This window comes from Carassius auratus, chromosome 2 (genome assembly GCF_003368295.1).
Source record: "Carassius auratus strain Wakin chromosome 2, ASM336829v1, whole genome shotgun sequence".
NCBI classification, from domain to species: Eukaryota; Metazoa; Chordata; class Actinopteri; order Cypriniformes; family Cyprinidae; genus Carassius; species Carassius auratus.
Window position 1 is genome coordinate 11579471 of NC_039244.1, and position 20230 is coordinate 11599700.

The window sequence follows — 20230 nt, forward strand, 5'->3', positions numbered from 1 at the left end:
GGAAAAGCGCCAAAACAGACAAATTTCTTGGCACATTACATAATTCTGTCTTTTTTTTTACCCCAAATACAGCGATTAAACCCTGCTTACAGCATGAGCAACAACGGTGCGCACAATAGGTCAATATTCACTATTACCCAAACGCTTTCCCCTGTCTCAACATCTCTCACTGTTTCTCTCACTCTGATTGATGCAAATGAGTAAACAGACAGTGCAATTCTACACTTATAACATTTTATTCCTTTATTTTAATCTAGAAAAGAGCATGTCACATCTGCCCTAATATTTTTTACTGTTTAAAAAAAAAAAAAAAAAAACTAACAAGCTAATAGAAAAACAGTGCCAATCTGTACTTAGAGTCAGGCTAGCAGAGGAGGAGTAGCAGCATTTTCTGTTTTGTTACGTCTATCAATACTGGAGTGTAAGCAGACTGAGAGATCTTGAGGCAGGAGCTCTATTATAATATAGGAATAAAATACTGGTGGCGAATAGGTAAATACGTGCAGATTTGCATTGTCTGTTTATGTGCCTCAAGAGTGCAAACGTTAAGGCCATGTCCCAAATGGAGCACTTCATGTGCACTTGCGGTCTTATGGTCGTACAATGCCAGCTGCTTGCGTTTGTCTGTTAAGTCTGTTAAATTTATGCAGTTTATTACTGATATTTAATTAAACATATACATGTAAAAGTCTTTAATAAATAAGATAATTGTGCTTGAAATTCTATTTGTATTATTTTTATATCTTTGTTGTTAATAAATGTATATTAATAAGAAATGTGATGTGAGTACTGGCAGTGTTAATTTCGTTGACGAAGACTATGACGAAAAATATTCGTCAACTAACCTTTTTCACGGACGAAAACTAAATAAAAACTAAATAAAAAGTCAGATATGATGACGAAAAACGTGACGAAATATAACTGACACTTTAGTCAACGAATAAAAATTAGACGAAAATATATGGGAGGGACGAATGGAGAAGAGATCCAATCAGAGCGAATCTTTGAGGGTAGGTTGATCTATGCAGAAGCAGCCGAGCCATTTTAAAAAGTCGCGGCAAATGCAAGCGCAACAGCTAAACAAACGCAGCAGCAGTTACACAGAAAAGAGAACAAAGATGAGTTTGCAGAAATTCGCACAGTTTCGAGGACGTTTTCATAACAGTTAAGTTGTTTACACAGGGAACTACACTGCGACCTTTTGAAATGCCATTTGGACCCAAATTTTTATGGGGTCGTAAATGTATCACTGATTATTTTTGTACCTACTTATGTGTAATGCTATGTTTTAATATGAGCATTTATTAAAACAGAAATGTGTATTTTAAGAATACGTTTTATAACGTGCTCCGAGCATTCAACGCATCAAGTTGGCTTCAGCCCCGCGATGCAGGAACGCTGAACTGAGCAGATGGATACGCGCAACACTGAACCGAGATCTCCTTCAGGACATTTGCGTCCTCCTGCACCTGAACGAACAAATACAAATCGCATTTTAAATAAACATAAGAAAAAGAGCGAAAAGTGAAAAAGCTCAATTCAGCAGCGCGGTGTTCTGGTGTTCAGGGAGCAAGCAGAGACGCGTCTCAAAGTCTTCTTGCTTTTGTACCGACAACAAATACATACTAAATATGTCGAAATACCCGTCTTGGAAAGTGTGTTCGAAAAAGTCTGTAGTTATGTCTTCAGTGAAAGTAAAGAGTTGGAAAGAAATCGGATGCGTATCTTTATAATGGATGCATTTGTCTCTTAAAGTGATCGCGCCTAATTTACTAGCTCTGCTGTCAGTGTCTTTAATGTATGAAAATGAAAGTAAATCACTCACTGCTCTTGATTTAATTACTTTGTAGTTTTAACAAGAATTTATCCAAAGTCAATCCAAAAATCAGATAGAATAGATTATATTGTTTTACTAGTGACTAAAAAATAAAAAAATAAAAATAATAGGGACCTGACCATGTTTTGCTTAAGTGTTTCTTTCTTTAATTGCTAATGCAACCTTTTCACACCACAGACTGAACCAAATTAAGCATTGCATCCGACATTATCAAGATGAATTTGTTGTTCTGACACAGTTTAATCCTGAGTTATTGTCATATTTTATTACCAATTTCTAAACTACAGGCAAATAAACTGTGATATTGTAAGAAACGTTGAATGTGTCTGAATACATTTTGGTTTGATTGTGTATTTTATTTTACAGTGAAGACTATGCAGTGCTATTTTAAATGAACAAAAACAAACTTAAAAAAAATTTAAACTTTGTGTAAATAGCACAAATAAAGAAATTGAATGAACAAACAATACAAATATAATATATGTGGTTGTCTATTTCAATAATACTGTACTTCATCTTGAAAGAATGTCATATGCATTGCATATCATTCAGGACGAATGCATATTTTTTTCAGAGAGCATGTATATTTTTCATTGAGAGCAGGCCTTATGTTTATTTTATAAATACCATTCCATAACAGACTGATGGAAACATTTAGTCAAGTCAACTAAGTTGACTTTGTTCTACTAAAAAAAAAACTAGACTAAGACTAAAAGACTTAAGACTAGACTAAGACTAAAACTCTTATGATATTTAGTCGACTAAAACTAGACTAAGACTAAAACATTTCAGATGACTAAAATGTGACTAAAACTAAATGGTGTGTTATTCAAAAGACTAAGACTAAATCCGAATTCGCTGTCAAAATTAACACTGAGTACTGGTACTGCATTGTTGAAAGCTTTTATGTATTTATTTATTTATATTTTTTTATTATTAATATGCAATAATTATAAATAAATTATCCATTGATCAAAGTATTCGGCATGGTAGTCTGTCGGCAACACGCCTCATAGTATTGATTGACAGCTTTCTGTGAAGACATAGGAAATTCAAATGTAAAAGGAATTGCAATTCCACTTGAGTTTTGGCAGGTTACATGCACGACACAGAGAAAGTGAAAAAATAATAATAAAATAAATGTGGTAATTAATATTGCTATATATTTCTGCATATGCTTCAGTCAGGCTATGTGAAATTGTAAATACATGTCTTAAAAGCTGTCCAATTAGGTTGTAATAATGTCCTTCTCCCTTTTGTTTTGTATCCTTAAGTGAACTGGACCCAAACAACAAAGAGAACCCGAACTGCAAATGTAAACGTGCTAAATCAATCCACCAATAATCTGAAATCATGTGACCTTTGTGTGAGAGACCAATGTGAGTCGAGACACCTATAATGCGCTTATGTGAAGTCAAAAAAGTAATAAAACAGCTGCAGTATGTGCCTGTGATTAGAACTTGATAGAAAATCATTTCACAGAAGTGTGAGATGGGTTTTAAGCACATGGGTAATGAGAGCAGAGGCCATGATGTGGGAGAAATAGCGGAGGGTGGGCACGCACTGCAGTACTCATGCTTCCATCTGCTCCTTCTCATCGCAGCTCACTCTGCAGGGAGCTCAATGAGCCCGGGGAGCATTTGGAACGGGGCTCAGGGTCCACCTCCAACATCGCTGGCAATTACTGGCTGAATACATTTGAATTAGTGCCTGTATTTGGACACTGTGTTGTTGTCATATCAGCTGCTGTCGGCTGTCAACAAACAGTCCATGGAAACGGCTGTTCAAACAATGGAGAGGGGAAAAGCATGGCTTGACTGTAAAATCTTTTGAAAGTTCCTTAAAAATATTTTAGCCATGTGTTGTGTAAATGTTTGACTAGGATTGACAGGGCATATGGAGGTGGATTTTGTTTATTTATTTTTCCTGATAAGGGGATTTTTTTGTCGGGAAGGACCTTCATGACACTGGATGTGATATGATGACTCTGCATGCCATATTAGTCTATAATTTCATCTATAGAATAACAAATTCACATAGTTTCCTGATATCTGAGTGGGGTGCATGAGAAGTTCATATACCTTAATGTAAAATACAAAAAAGAATATATATATATATATATATATATATATATATATATATATATATATATATATATATATATATATATATATATATATATCTTTTTATGAAAAGGAAAAAACTATGGTTTTACTTTTTTCTTCCTTCACATTGATTTTGTCTATGGATCAAGTTCATTCCAGCTTCAACTTTGACCCCTGTGGTGACTGTGAAAAATGAGTAAATTGAGCAGATGACATGATTAAACCAGAGCCAGTGGGAGGTACAGAAGACACCCAATAACAACTACTCAACACATTAAAACATATTTACTTAGCTAAATTATGTCATATTGAAATACTAAGCAAATTATAAGCCTAGTTTTGTGTATTCTGGAAGTGGAATCATTTTAGAATGTATAATATTTTATTTTATTTATTTATTTTTGCATTTTTAGAAAATAAAATTTGGATTGGTGTATAGTATTAGTATTTTGCTTACATATACATGATCTCCAATAATCTGTCAAAAAGATTCCCAAAATAAAGCTATTTAAAATCTATTTAAAAATCTATTTAAAGCTGCAGTAGGTAACTTTTGTAAAACATTTTTTTTTTTTACATATTTGTTAAACCTGTCATTATGTCCTGACATTAGAATATGAGACAGATAATCTGTGAAAAAAATCAAGCTCCTCTGGCTCCTCCCAGTGGCCATTTGCAGGAATACATCGCTCCCGGTAAGAAACAACCAATCAGAGCTGCAGTCCGTAACTTTTTTATGTGTTCAAAATTTACAAAATGTATATAATAAGTGAGTACACCATGAATCCATTTTCCAAACCGTGTTTTTAGCCTGTCCTGAATCACTAGGGTACACATATAATAAGTGTTTATATTCGGACTATTTTAGATTGCTTCGGGGGTACCGCGGTGGAGTAACCCAGTACCTTTGTGATTCTTCATAGACATAAACAGAGAGAAGTAGTTCCGGCTACAATGTTCTTCCGCAAGACGCAAGCAGTTCTGTATACTTTCCGTGATAAGTCAATCTAATACTTCACATTCATGTCAAATGATCAGTAAAGACAAGTAAAAATTGAGGCAAGGGAAACAGAAAATAATCCTTAGTATTATATAAATCAATGTAAATATTATGAAATATGACATCATAAAGTGTATAAATCAGCATCACTTGCAGCAATTAAAATCACAAGTGGGGGGGGGGGGATGCAGCATCTGTCTTGTCACCTCTGAGTAGAGTTTTTTGGTTTGATTGGGGGGGTAATTGAATATGAATCTGGAAAAGTCTTATGATCCCATGCAATAATGGTCTTGTTACGCTGTTCACGCAACAATCCGGCCTTTCATTTCGGTGTGGTTGCTGCTTCTACTGCTGCAGAAGTACAAAGGCCATGTTATGAAGATGTAGCTGTTAGCAGAATGCAATAAGAATCAGTTTGCACCATCTAGACTGTCATGAATGAACTAAATATGTGTTATTGTACAATAAATGTAAAAAAAGAAAGTTGATGAGAAATATACTTTGTTTTAATAAATAAAATATGAATTACATGGTAAAACACTGTTTTTCTTGATACACTGATATAGTGTAAATAATGTTTAACCTGAAGAGTGTGTCAACACATGAATTTATATAAAATAAATGTGAGGACTTTACCTCCTCGTTTCAGAACACCACTGCAGAAATCTATATTTAGACAACCCATCACAATATTAAAACATAGTGAGTACAAATACAGCCCTAATCTAAATTCATAATATGTTTAGAAGATTCCATTTTTTAAAAATGTATAAGCATAATATTTGGAGCTTTTGGAAACTGTTTTGCAACTGTTTCCTTGTCCCCCCTTTAGATAATTAGGGGGAAAAAGTCTGTGGTTAGGTAATCCACCATATGTGCACTGACAGTCAAGTTCACTGTAAGCATAATACATTATAGTGCAAGGGACAGGGGTGTAGGTACAAGGGACAGTGTTGACGGTGATGTCAAAAAACATCAGTAAAATTGACAAGTCCAAACTTCTGACCTGCAACAGTGACACTTGAGCGTCTAATCGGAGGGTACAGCTCTCCCCTCTGTCCAAAGCACAGTTTATTTACTGAATCCAATAAGGTGGTGTATCATCTTAAAGAGTAAAAAATTAAAATAAATTAATGTAATTAATACATATACATTATAATAATATTTTTTTAAATGTGTGCTTGTATACGGCATTCATTAAACTGTTAATTTCAGTATTTTTTTATTTATTTACAAAAATTAGTAGTTTTAACTTATAATATTATTTACACCTCAAAATGAATGATCAACGAACATTGTTACCCTTCATATATCTATATAATAAAGTTATTGTTTTCTAGATTGTCATCAGACCGGAGTTACCATGACGACAAAGTGGGATGGTGTGGTGAATGTCACCTTTGCTGTCTGAGCTCTCATGTCTGGAGCTCAGGTCTGTGTGTGTGAGTATATGTCGAGCTGTTGAGTGTGTGTGACGGGGCAAGGAGGGTGGCCCCTTGGGCCCCTGCTGCCCTGACGGCCCTGCCACAGCTGCACTCAGGTGAAACCGACGTGGTGGCAGCAGCATGAAAGCTCAAAAAAAAAAAAAAAAAGGAAAGATACCTCCAAGATCAAAGATTGAAATCTGTTTCTTGGTAACCAAATACAGTATCTTATGTTGTGCCTAAATGTGGTGCTGTAGTAAAAAAAAAACAAACAAAAAAAACGGAACACTTGTTTTTATTCGGAACGTTCCACTTTCTTTGATGATGCTTCTTTTTAAAGTCTGAATGGAGAGAAACAAGCTGTAATTAATTAATGCTATCTTATGTATCTTATGTTATCTTATATCTTATATTAGTATCTTATGTTGTGCCTAAATGTGGTGCTGTAGTAAAAAAAAACAAAAAAAAAACGGAACACTTGTTTTTATTCGGAACGTTCCACTTTCTTTGATGATGCTTCTTTTTAAAGTCTGAATGGAGAGAAACAAGCTGTAATTAATTAATGCCGAAATGACTAATTATTTCTACAATTATTGCTGAGCATTTTTATAAATCTAATTTTTGTGGTTTACCTATTCAAAACAGCTTACGACGTTATGAAACATGAGTAATGCAACTCATTGCACCTTTTTTATTACAATTATTAAGAACATTAAGTACAATTACAAGTATTAAAGTATAAAACTAAAACAATAGTGGGGAAAATTGAGTTGGTAACTTATCAATAAAGTTCAGCTGTCTAATTACCTAAAGCAGTGAGTATATTGTGAACTTTTTTGTACAAACACTAATAATAATTTCAAGTTATGCTAATATTAGGTTATGTATTTTAAATAGGATTTAAAAATTAACAATGGTATATTTATAAACTAACATTAAGCTAAATCAAATATTTATGAATAATGTATATGCATTATGGAAAGTTACCAAAATAAACTTTATTGTAAAATGCAGTGATTGTTGGATTAATGCAAATTTTATTAAATTAAATCAATTTAAATATTTTAAATAAGTTAGTAACAGTTACTTGGTTGTTACCATTGATTTGTTAATCTATTTTAGATTTCTACCAAATTTGCACAAGACATTTACTTAAAATAATTCAGTATAATAAAAATAATAATAATAATTTAAAAAAAAAGTTCACTAACAGATTAGTTTTAACAGCGTGTTTTACTGACATTTATACATGTTAGGACTCTGCTCTATTAAAGTCTATTGTTTTAGGGAATACATTTGTGTCACTTGTGATGTGAGGCGAGTAATAGATTATGCATTATCTGGGGTACTATGGGTGTAGTGGTCCATCTTAGCATTCGTTAAGGCAAGACCCTGTAGAGCTGCTGGGTTATGCTCTGCAATGTGTGGCCAGTAACTCTGACAGGTCATTATTGGCCATCATGCTGAGTGATGGACTGCAAGGACCTAGCTTGCATTCATTTCTTTTGCCATTATTGAGGAAAAGACGCAGCTTTTTTCTCTCTCTCAGGCTTTGTACTCACATGAGATATTATTTTACAACCTGGTCTCCTAAAAAAAGTATGTTTTGCGCAACACCGTTTTTACATACCTTACTGCATGTAAGTTTCACCATAGTTTCAAAGAGAAATGGCCACTGAGTAGCGCTAAAACATGGATTCAATATGTGAACTCTGGCACGTTTTAATTACATTGATATATTTGCATTGCTGTGTTTCTTCTGGTACGTATTGCAATGGTTCAGAATTCAAATATCCGCGGACTGACGCTAAAGGTTAATGCTCTATCGTTTTGGAAATATACCCTACACCAAATCTAACCATAAACCACCCCGATAGTGTTGAGAAATGCCATACTGATATAAAAATGCATTTGTTGATTCAACCGTGCAGTTTCAACTGCCTTATATGCAGATTTGAACTGTTTTGTCGAACCATCCCAGACAGCAAGCAGTGTCGGCCCAGATCAGGCCCGAATGGATTTCATGTGGGCCAGATGTGGGCTGGATCTGGGCCAACACTATATTGCTGTCTGGGATGGTTACACAGGATTCTCTGTACCTCTCAAGTACATCTTTGTACACCATGAGCTACCGAACAAACTTAACGTCTATGAAAACCCATAGATATGTAGCTGGATATGTGTGATGTTAAAGTTCAAAAGCATCAGTTTTCAAACTTCCAAGCTTACTTATTTTTTCTTTTGAAGTCATAACATGATCTTTTCAAGTAATTGTGTGAAAATGATGCTTCATTAATTTATTTTGGAAACTGCAGTGATATGTACTTATTGGTATTTCATGTCTCACTAAAAAGTGCCCCCAGGTATGCTTATGCGATGAGACCATGGTAGTTATTTTTACTGTTTTTATGTGGTGTTGTACTGCTTTTAAAGTACAGTATATTGGGTGAATGGAATTTGGAATTTTTTTGCAGTGAAACTAAAATATTTTATGGTTACAATTGTAGTATAGTCCTTAATAATAAATAATACATAAACTAGAAATGTACTTTTTGCAACTGGAGCCAACAGGATAAGAAAGTGTAAACAAATAAAATAAAATAAAATAAAAACAATTTGACACTATATATAACTTTTATACTGCTCGTTTATTTAAGTAATAATATTTAAAGTTTGGAGTCAGAGTGAATTGCCATAAATGGATCTTCTTCCCCGTTGCTGATTCTGAAGGAAGCACGTCCATCTCCTCCAACTACCACCTGTTTCCCAGTACATCTGCCACTTTCCTTCTGACCAGAGATCACATCACAGTAGGTGCCTCCTGGTAGACCAGTGTTTAGGGTTGCATTCAGCTCCCTAAAGCACAAGTGAATAATATAGATTATTGATAACAGTGACTGTAGCTATATACACAGCACATACAAACACAAGTTTGTTTCAAATACATTATTTGTCACAATAGAAAAAACTAACTAAAATCTTTTTCTCATACTGAAAGAACAAATTCTTACCAGTCATCGTTGTTAATGACAAGGAACCCTTTATTACCACGGCTGAAAGAGATCTGGTTGCTTCCATTGTCCCACCAGTTAGAGAACGCCTGTCCATTTACAACATTACGGAAGGCCACCATGTTTCTGTGGAGTAAGGTTTGCTTTATTGTGCATTTCCTATAATAGTTATTATCAGAATGCCTTGACGGCAAATTTATCTTATGCATCAATGTACTTAAAAAAAAAAAAAAAATACAGTAAAAACAGTAATATTGTGAAATATTCTTACAATTTAAAAAAAAAAACGTATTTTCTATTTCAACATATCTTCACATTTATTTTTGCGATGGCGAAGATTATTTATAAATATTTGCTTTTTAAATTTGATCATTTTATGATCAAATTCAATGCATCCTTGCTGAGTAAAAGTATACTGTACATTTAAAAATGATAATTCAATTATAAGTAAATAATAATAAAAAACGTATAAATCTTATTGACCCCGAAAATTTTATTAGTGTAAGGCATTTTCGCAATGGACTTGTAGGACAGAACTCACTTGATCTGACGCCATCTGTGTTCACAAACCCATCCATCACCACAGGTAGAGTCAGGGTTGATGGGAACAGGTTTAGTGGATCCATCACCATGGCTGGGGGGTCCCTGCCAGTCATTTGTATCCTGAATAATGAGAAAGTGAGCAATTATTAAGAGAGAGAAAAAAAAGAAAAAAAACTTAAAACCGATTAGCATATATTTTCCCATCTGACTAAGCTTGATCATCTACAGTACCTGTCCATTCACAATGTTGCGGTCCCACCGGTAGCTGGACATTACTCTGGTAAATCCATATGGGTGGGCCAGCATAAAGGCTACAGCCATTTTGTAAAGCCTAGAAAGAGAAGGATGAATAAAGATGAAAGGAAATGTTATTTATTTTTTATTTTTTTTGCCAAGCATATGCTGTAAATTAAAATAAAATGAATTGCACCTGGCATCCCAGAATGTCACAATAGATGCACCTCCTGCACCATGTCCCCTCTGGTTATCGTGGTTGTCAACAAACACCAGAGCTTTATCAGAAGGCATGAAGCCCCAACCTTCACCCCAGTTCCTGAAACAAAAAAGGCAGTTCATCCGTCAATTTTTATTTGCAAGAAACAATAAATACAACAGTGACAAAGCAGAGTGAAAGGTTCACATATTTATGCAATATTGCACACAAAATGAACTTGTTCTGTTTTATTGTTCAGAAGTTAACATGGAGTAATTCTACTTCATCTTAATCTACTTTTGTTACACTATTATAAATATTTCCAATTGCAGTAGAACTGTTGTGTGTCTCTGGGCAACCCCAGCGGTGCTTCATTCCTGCACGAGTTTATGGATTGAACAAATTGAGTTGGTAAATGACTCAATTTCTCACTCATAAAAACTTGTTACTTGTTTCATTTCTGAAAGAATCAGTGTTTCAAATGAATCGGCTGAGTAAATTATTCAATTTTTTACTCAAAAACACTTTTCACTTGTTTCATTCCTAGATGAATAAGTGCTTTGAACAGATGGGGTAAGTTAAATTGTTTTATAGCTTAATCATAAAACTTGTTTCTGAATGAATCTGTATTTCGAAACAAGTTATGAATCAATTGCTCACTCATAAAAAGATTGGTTTGCTCCAGAATTAATATGGATTTTGAATAAATCATTTAATTCAATGACTCGTACAGTTACTTGACACCACATAACAATGGCTTTACATTGTAGCACTAATACATAATTCAACAGTTTGTCTAGAATGTGCAAACACAGTAGAGTAATACAAACAGTGAAAAGTCCAAGTGCTGTTGGACTGTACATCAGCCTGTAACACTGTTTGACCAATCAAATTTGATGACCAAATAACCGTTGTATAATTACTAGTAATGTAATTCCACAATTTTACTTACTTGACAAAGGAAAGTTTTTCTCCATTCCATTTGCGGATGACATTGCCCAGCTTGGCACCATACTTGAACTCAGTCACCCTTCCAATTCCAGTGTACTGGCCCGATGTAATGGGCTCCCCACCGAGATCAATAACCTAATAACATACGTAGTAAGCGATAATACATATCTTGTCATCTTTTTGTATTTCTTTTGGAAATGAGTAGAAATACCTCTTGAAAGACAAAAGGTCTGGAACCAGATGGAAACCACTTTGTGTTCAGATTATTAAGACGGCCATAGACAGCAGAAAGATCACCGGGCCACATGTGTTTGCAGGCGTCCACTCTGAACCCAGCCACTCCCATGTCAATCAGCTTGTTCATGTAGTCAGCCACCTTACCGCGCACATAGTCCTTCTCCAAAGCCAAGTCCAGAAGACCGACCAGACGACAGTTTCTCACCTGCCATCATTACAGTGCTCAGATTTGTAATATGGAAATAAGAAGAGTCCACACTGCACAATAAATTGATGGTTAATATCAGAGCTGATCCTCCCTTTACGTAAAGTATGCAAACTGCGTAGGGCCCCCCTTGCTCTCAAAGATGATTCAATTTTAGTTTTGTTTTTGAATTTGGCCCACTTATGTAATTTATTTTAATGCAGTTTTGCTGTCGTCCTTTCTATATTACAATCAATTAAATCATGTAACATGAATGTTATACAGTGTCTTATTCCAGACAGCCAGATTCGAGACAAAGTGATCTAGGGCGCCCAGATGTCTAGGACCAGCACTGGTTAAAATGAACACTTTGACATGATATCATCTCATACCTGATTGACATCGTTGTAGTTTTCAATGTTTCCACTGCCGGTGTTGCATTTGCCATCATTGAAGTCCAAGTTAGAGTAAGGAACGGTGGGGAAGTCCTTCCTGTTGGCATCGAAATATGAACCACAACTTGAGTGGGTACCAGCTCCACCACCTGCTCCACACATGTGGTTGATGACTGCATCAACATAGATGTAAACCTACAAAACAAACAGAAGTATATGAATTTTACACAGGAAAAATAAAGCAATACACCAGTTATACCCTGTTTGTCTTTTATATTTACCCCAACATTGTTGCACCTAGTGATCATGTCTCTCAGCTCATTTTCATTTCCTGATCTTGAACACAGATTGTAACCAATTGGCTGATATCTCTGCCACCAAGGGTGCCAGGGGTTTGTGACAATAATGCTCTCACTTGGAGGGGAGATCTGAAATAGGAAATCAATATTTTCTCATAAAAGCATATAAAAAAAATAAAGCACATACAATTATAAATTGCAAATGAACACCTTGCAGGCTTAACTATAATGATATGTTAGAAAAATACCTGAACTCCACCATAGCCATTTGGTCCAAGGTAGCGTTCACACTCTGCTGCGATATCAGCCCAGCGCCATTCAAACAGGTGGACGATGGCAGTTTTGCCATCTTTGGTGTTTGGATTAAACTGAGCAAGGCTCAGTCCAAAAAGCGCAGCCAAGATTAAAAGCTTCATCCTTCCCTGGTTCAGAGAAAAACCTACAACATAACCTAGGCTCATGTTCTGTTTATATACAAAATGGCATTTTTACTCTGACCAATCAGGGACCTCAAAGGTTTGGGAAAGCTACTTTTAACAGGTGAAAAACACCGTCCATTTCCCATGGTGGAAACTAAAAATACAGACCTCTTTAAATATACTTATCAGCATAAACATTAAGATATAAAAAACTGTTAGGTAACAAAAGAAACTTAGGTAATGAAAAAAAAAATAGTTTTCCCCTCCAAAAACTCATTGATATCATAAAGATGAAACTATAAGCTGTAAATTATTTCATTGCCAAGTCTAATGCCCGCACTGGCTTTCATTGTACTACATTAAATCAACTTGTATCATATAAGGTGCTATATAAATAAAATTGACTTTACTTAATGACTTAAGAACCAGAAAGAAGAAAAAAAAAAACACTCTTGATTCATATGCTATGTAATGAGGTCGTTTTTGAAACTTTCACAAATATTATGTGGGAATTTTTTTTTAAAACAATACACAATTTATCATGATTAATAGTCCCTGGCTTATATAAGCACTCATTTTGTCTGGATATGCGATTGTATGTTTTTTTTTTTTTTTTTGATGAACTACTAATAGTAATATAATTAACTGGTACAATACTTGTTTAAATAAAGCAGTGGATGATGTATTATATAAATCCTTCCTTTTTACAATGTAACTAGCATACTAAAATATATTAAAACCCATGGCAAAACAACATTGAAATTATACACTAGTTGCACTTTACTTGATACCTGCATAAGTTATGAAAATTATAATATGATTATATACTTCTAATACTAATGTGTACTGCTTACACAGTTACTTGACATTTAAAAAATAAACAGAAAAAGAATATAATAAATAGAAAACAATCAATCAATTAATATATAAATAAACTGCACTAACTCCACCCTAACAATTGGGTGCCGCTTTTCCTGAAGAAATTAAAGTGAACATGCCATATGACAGGTGACTGATGCCTGTTAAAACACTTTCAAACACAACATCTGCAAAGGTTTCATCAGAGGATAGGAGTTTGCAGGCCAGCTGTCTCATACCCCCTTAGAAAATTCACTAAAGGAGACTTTTCACTAAGGATGGTGTTTAAGGTTCTTGAAAGGTCACTGATGGGGTTTACAATCAGAAATATTAAGGTGTGCATTGCTTCCATATTGGATATGGGAAATTGTGGTCCTCACACCAGACCTGAAGCAGTCACACCTGTCTGTAGAATATCTTATCTGATGAGCCCTACAGCTTTGTTGCCATCTGCAAACTTGACGTGGTCGTGTTGTGTTTGACGATATAGCTGTAAACCAGAAAGCTGTGCTGTTGTGGGATGAATAAACAGCCCTGCAACACACCAGCGTTGAGAATGGCAGACGAGAAGTTCCTCCTAACTCTAGTTTGGAACTCAAATAAGTGTGTTATCACTGTTATCACCAGCATATAATATTCATGTTGTGCTTTAGAAAGTTGAATGGAGCCCTAAACACAGGCCAGTCAGATGAAGGTAGGTGGAGATGGATATTTTTACTTCAGAATCAGCAACCAGGAAGTAGACACGAAAAGACCTAAAAAAATAAAAGGCCAGACATTTTGAAGGCTTTTGTAGTGTCATGCTCTGAGATGCCACCAATGTAGCATAATAATGGGCATTATTATTAAATTACTATATATTTAGATAATAATAATAATAATATTTTTCTTAATAATAATAATAATATGTTGGAAAAATACAAAAATTTTCACGGTTTACGCTGACGGAAGGAACACGGAGCCGAGGATAAACAACCAAGGGAGGCGTGGGTGGGAACTTGGGAGGAGGTTCCAGTGGAGGACAGACTCCCAGGAGGGGGCCAGCAGAAAGGGACCACGGAGGAAGGAGCCAGGGAGGAGACAGGAGCAGGAGGAGCCAGATGGTCCACCAGAGACCAGCCAGGACGGAGATCCAAGGTGGAGTCGACGGCGGGAGGAGCCATGGTGAAGGAGGGGTCGACGACACCAGGGGGCCGACAGGCGGAGACTGCACCGGTGGGTGAGGAGCCCAAGATGGAGCAGCACAGCCGCAGAGCCAGGGTGACGTTGAAGATCCGGAGGGCCTAGGTGGAGCAGAAGGCTCAGGCGACCAAGGCGGAGGTGGGGTCCTGGCAGACCGCTGTGGAGCCGGAGCGACCGAGGATGGAGGTGGAACCGGAGGGAAGGAGGAGCCTGACAGAGCCGGAGGGATGGAGTGACGATGTGGAACCAGAGGAGTGGAGTCCCGAGGCGACGGATGGTCGACGACTGACCAAGGTGGAGCCGGAGGGACGAGGGAGCCCGGTGGAGCAGGTGGGATGACAGGCCACGGTGGAGACGAGGGAGCTAAGAGCCAAGGCAGAGCCGCTGGGTCGAAGGAGCGAGGAGGAGTCCAGGGCTCGGAGGCTGGAGGCGGAGACAGGGCCTTAACGCACCAAGGAGGAGCTGGAGACTGGCAGTCCAGCGGCGAACCATCACGCCCAGATGGCGTGGACTGAGGGTGAGCTGCGGGACTGACTGGCACCAGCAGGGATGATGAGGAACTGGCTGGCCTAGGAGAAGGAGAGAGAGGAAGGATGGGAGGAGGGACAGAAGGATCAGGGCTGGATGGAACCAGCGGAAGTGGAGCAGAGGGACCAGCAGGTTTGGGAGGAGGTGGGAGAGGGAGGCAATACAGGAGACACAGAAGATTCAGAGCTGGGCGGAACCAGCGGAGACACAGAAGATTCAGAGCTGGGCGGAACCAGAGGAGACACAGGAAACTCAGGGCTGGACGGAACCAGCGGAGAAACAAAATTCATGGCTGGGCGGAACCAGCAGAGAAACAGAAAAATCATAGCTGGATGGAACCAGCGGAAATGGAGCAGAGGAAATGACTGGAGGAGGTAGGAGTGAGAGACTGGGAGGGTAAACAGGGGAGTCAGGGCTGGACGGAACCAGCGGAGAAACAGGAATATTAGGGTTTACCTCCATAGACCAGTCCATCAGATCCTGAAGTTGCTCCATATTACCCGAGACCGGATGTAGCTCACCCTCAGTCGTGGATGTGTGGGTAAGGCTTTCCTCCACGCCCTCGATCTCCACTAGGACTCCCACGATGCACGGTGTTGCCGGCTCACACACCTGGTCAGTCGCGCTCTCGAGATCCTGTTCCCTGTCAGTGGATGGCTCGGGCTCTGCGGCGGGCTCTGGCTCTGTGTGGCGTGATGGTGGCTGGCTGGTCTCTGGGTCGGGAGTGGGACTGGCGATATCCTCTATGAGGCAGACGGTGAGAGGTGAGCCATTTCTCGCCAGAGTCCACTCCACGAATGCGGCGAATTCCTCCCGAGGACCATCTTTGGGCGACAACGCTCTGCACTTGGAGTTCAGGCTGGTGTTGTAGAAAGTGCAGAGCGCGTCGTCCGGGTAGCTGGTGGTATTAGCTATTAGAAGAAACCGTCTGGTATGGTCCTCGAGAGAACGTCCTTCCTGCTCCAGCAGGAGGAGGAGGAATCCGGGGCTATAGAGGTGATCCATCAACACTACGAAAAGAAAAGACTGAAAAAACGGAAAACAAAACGGAGGGAAAACACGCAATTTTATACTCTCTTTTTTAGGTCGGGTCTTCTGTCACGGTTTACACTGCCGGAAGGAACACGGAGCCGAGGATAAACGAAATAAGGTTTTATTATCCAACATAGGTGTTATCCAAACATGGATCACAGAGGAAGACACACGTGAGCATCAAGTGAGTAGACCCGACAAAACAGAACTGTAAGGACAAGGCTTATGTACAAAGGATAATGGGGAAACACAGGTGGATGGAATCACTAAATTAACAGGGACATGGAACACATGAGGAATAGAATAGACACACCTGGGAACTAATCAAACCAAACACGGAAGAGAGAAACTGGGTCACAGGGGCAAAAACACACTAAATGAGTCCAGGTATGTGACAAAAATATAGTAAAATAATAATGCAAGGTATATTATTAGTAATAGTAATATATCATTGTAAATTTGTTAAATTATGTTATAATGTTGTTTCAAGCTGATACCATTATTATAATAAGTATTATTGTTTATAATAATTCTGCTAATAATATGTTTATATTGCAAAAATACAAACATAGTTCATATACTATTTCATACTAATTAAACAATAGGCAAGTACATTATCTTAACTTATAAAAAAAGGGAAAGCCATAATTCAAAAGAATGTTTACATTATCAGTATGATGAATGACATCTTGTGACATTATGACGTTATCATAAAAAATTCTCTCAACATTATCCTATCCTTTTTTTTTTCCTAGGGTGACTGCTATGACTTTGCAATGTGTTGATTTGCAATATGTCATACATAAAGTACATTCATATAAAAATGGATTAAGCATTTGAGGAAGTGCACCAGCGCCACCATGAGACAAGAGATGGTATTACACACTGCATAACACATCTTGAAGTGATCTGAATGACATATCAGAATATACTCACAGAACACATTTCGTTTGATTGCACAACTGTGAATTTTGACGGATGAATGAGAGTCTGCAATAAGCAAGTTAATGATTGGATGGCATCTGGATAAGCACAATGTCTACAAACTCTGTAAACAGCCATTAGTTTGACATCACACACAAGCAGCAGCATTCATCATTTAAGCATTTGTTGTGAGGTGATGGTAGTAACATTGAAATGTCTTTAATGTTCTTTTATGTTGTCCCAAAAGGCACAATAATTTACAAACACACTTAGTTAAGAGTCAGTGCATTCCCTTTACCAACAGGGTAGTGTTTCAGTTTATTGAGGATTAAGCAATTTTAAGTAATTATGACATGCACTTATATTATTTTGTTTATGGTGAGAGGCTGCAAGGTTCAAGGTTGCTGGTATACTTTATATATTATCATTTTTACAAAATGATATATCATTATATCATATTAGATAATCATTATAAAGATAGCATATATATATAAAAGACGTTCGATTTTTGTAAAGTATGGGGAACATGCCGGAGGGGGCTGAAGCATTTTTTTTTTCTTTTACCTTTGTGTTATAGTCTGTTAAAATGCTCCCTTCTTTTTTTATATATATACATTTTTATATGTCTCTCATTAAATTAATAACTAGACTCAATAAACCAATCATATATATATATATATATATATATATATATATATATATATATATATATATATATATATATATATATATACATACACACTATTTTCACACATCAAAAGATGCTAATACAACAAAAGCCTTCCAATATATCATCAATAAAATAACAGCATTTGTGTGTGTGTGTGTTTGTGTGTGTGATTAATGCAAACATCATACATTTACACAAGGTACTGGTTCTAGGCATGGAAAAAATTAAAAACCATCTTTGTTAAACTGTATGGTGTCCTTCCAGTTCTGATGTGGATATTACTGAGACTACGTTCACCTATAGCTGTCATAAAAACTGTAACCAAATTGTATACACAAACAAACCATCATTTTCATAATCATAATTTTGACAATAGGAGGGTCCTGTTGGTTTTGTGTAAAGGGCACCTTTAGCTAACAGAAGCAAATGATTCATTGGCTATGGAATTTATGTTTTTGGTTATGGATACAGTTCACACTATGTTCACAGTTTTGCCCCTTATTGATCCAACTCTCTGTCTTCAGCTGGCTCCATTACCCTCAAACACACTGCCATACAGTAGCCAAGAGAGGTTTCTGTCAGAATCACTGGCACTGTCACTGGCACCCAGTCTGCTTAAGATCTGGGACACAATAAAGGGACTTACGTAGGATAGACAACACAGCTTCACAAAGTTTTCAATCTCTCTGCTCTGTACCTTTAAACTGTGTGTTTAGCAGTTCCTATAAATGCCTTTTCCCGTGGTTGTATTTGAACGCGCAGTTCTTTTTCAATTCTCTTTTGAATCTGGTCCCCCTCCCTCTTGTTAGAAAGTAGAGTGCTAGAAATGTACCTTTAAATGGAAATTTGAAATCACTCTGTGTCTCATTTTCCAAGCATCCCCTAACAGCATGATGAATGAACGGTCATCAAAAGAGGAATGTTGATCTTGTGTGATCTGGCACTGGCACGAAGGTCGCGGTCAGTCAGAGGCATGATAGGGCAGCCACCAAATGGTAATCTAAGATAACCTGAACATATGTGGTATTTCACAGCCACAACTATTATGTAAACTCAAATAATTATATTTTCATTTTATCTAATACTTAAAACTTAATTAATTATTTAGTAAACCCATTACATTTAAATTAACATTTTCCTTTCTCAAGCGAGCCAAACCGATAAGAATGATGACCAGCCATAAGAACATTTATTTTTTTTAAAGTTTAAGCATAACCAGTTTTCAGCAGTTAAAACTCAGTTAAGCATAAACATCTCTAAATTGTGTTATATTTATGTTAAAAACAAGAAAAAAGAATTGTCAGTGATATATGAAAAATACAGTGAAAGATTTGATCTCTTAAAACAATTGAATCTTACCAAATCACAAGAAAAGTATGGGAAAATATGCTACTTTTTTCATTGATATTATGTACATTTTATAATTAAAAATACAATTATTTTATAATACAAAATGTATTCCAGTCCATGGCCCTCAATCACATTTGAATTTTTTCTCTTTCTTGCAAAAAGTCGGGCACCTCTGATCTATACCTACCTAACCATATTCAATACATTTTTTTGGAACAAATTTGTACCCAGAAGTGAGTTAAACCTTACAAAGCCTCCTGAAGCCTCCTCATTTAAAAACATGCAAAATGTTTTTGACCTTGTGAGAAATTATTTATTTTATTTTATTGAGTTGTAGAGTAAAGGTAAGGGGATAGAAAATACAGATTGTACAGTTTAAAAACCATGTATCCAGTGACATACAGAAAGGCACAGCTCGAACAGCACACGAGTACCAAATTGAGACTTCTTGAACAAATACACACAATTATGTCAGATCGGCTGTCTTAACATGTATCTGTCACAGTGTCTGGGTTGTGTTCCCTGGGAATCCACTAGGTGTCCTCCTTCCCCACAGTGTCTGTCACTTTATGAATCACATTCCTCACATTCTCTGCTTAATTATTGCACCCAGCTGTCACTTGTTGCCAATCATCACACTCTGTCAATTTCCCATTAGCGTTTGTCTCTCCTTGTGTATTTAACCCGGTCTGTCTTAGCATGTGTTACGGAGTCCTTGTTTAATTCATGTCAGTCAGTTCGTGCCCTTGCCTTGTGTTCATGTTTGCTTTATGTTTGGATTGATGTTTTGGTTTCGACTCATGCCTGGACTGTTTATTCTCTTTTGATTACCCCTTAATAAATACGTA

The 20230-nt window shown here is 36.9% G+C and overlaps 1 protein-coding gene across 1 annotated transcript; it reads right to left on the reverse strand.

The window, feature by feature from the left end:
* Positions 1-8995: 8995 nt before the first annotated feature.
* Positions 8996-12884, reverse strand: LOC113115701 (pancreatic alpha-amylase-like). The gene is made up of 10 exons (XM_026283255.1): positions 12668-12884; positions 12402-12548; positions 12118-12315; positions 11516-11746; positions 11306-11439; positions 10351-10473; positions 10152-10251; positions 9919-10040; positions 9378-9503; positions 8996-9222 (listed from the first exon to the last, which is right to left on the reverse strand). The coding sequence occupies exons 1-10, from the start codon at positions 12878-12880 to the stop codon at positions 9033-9035; spliced, it is 1584 nt and encodes a 527-aa protein (XP_026139040.1). The 5' UTR covers positions 12881-12884; the 3' UTR covers positions 8996-9032.
* Between the last annotated feature and the right edge of the window lie 7346 nt (positions 12885-20230).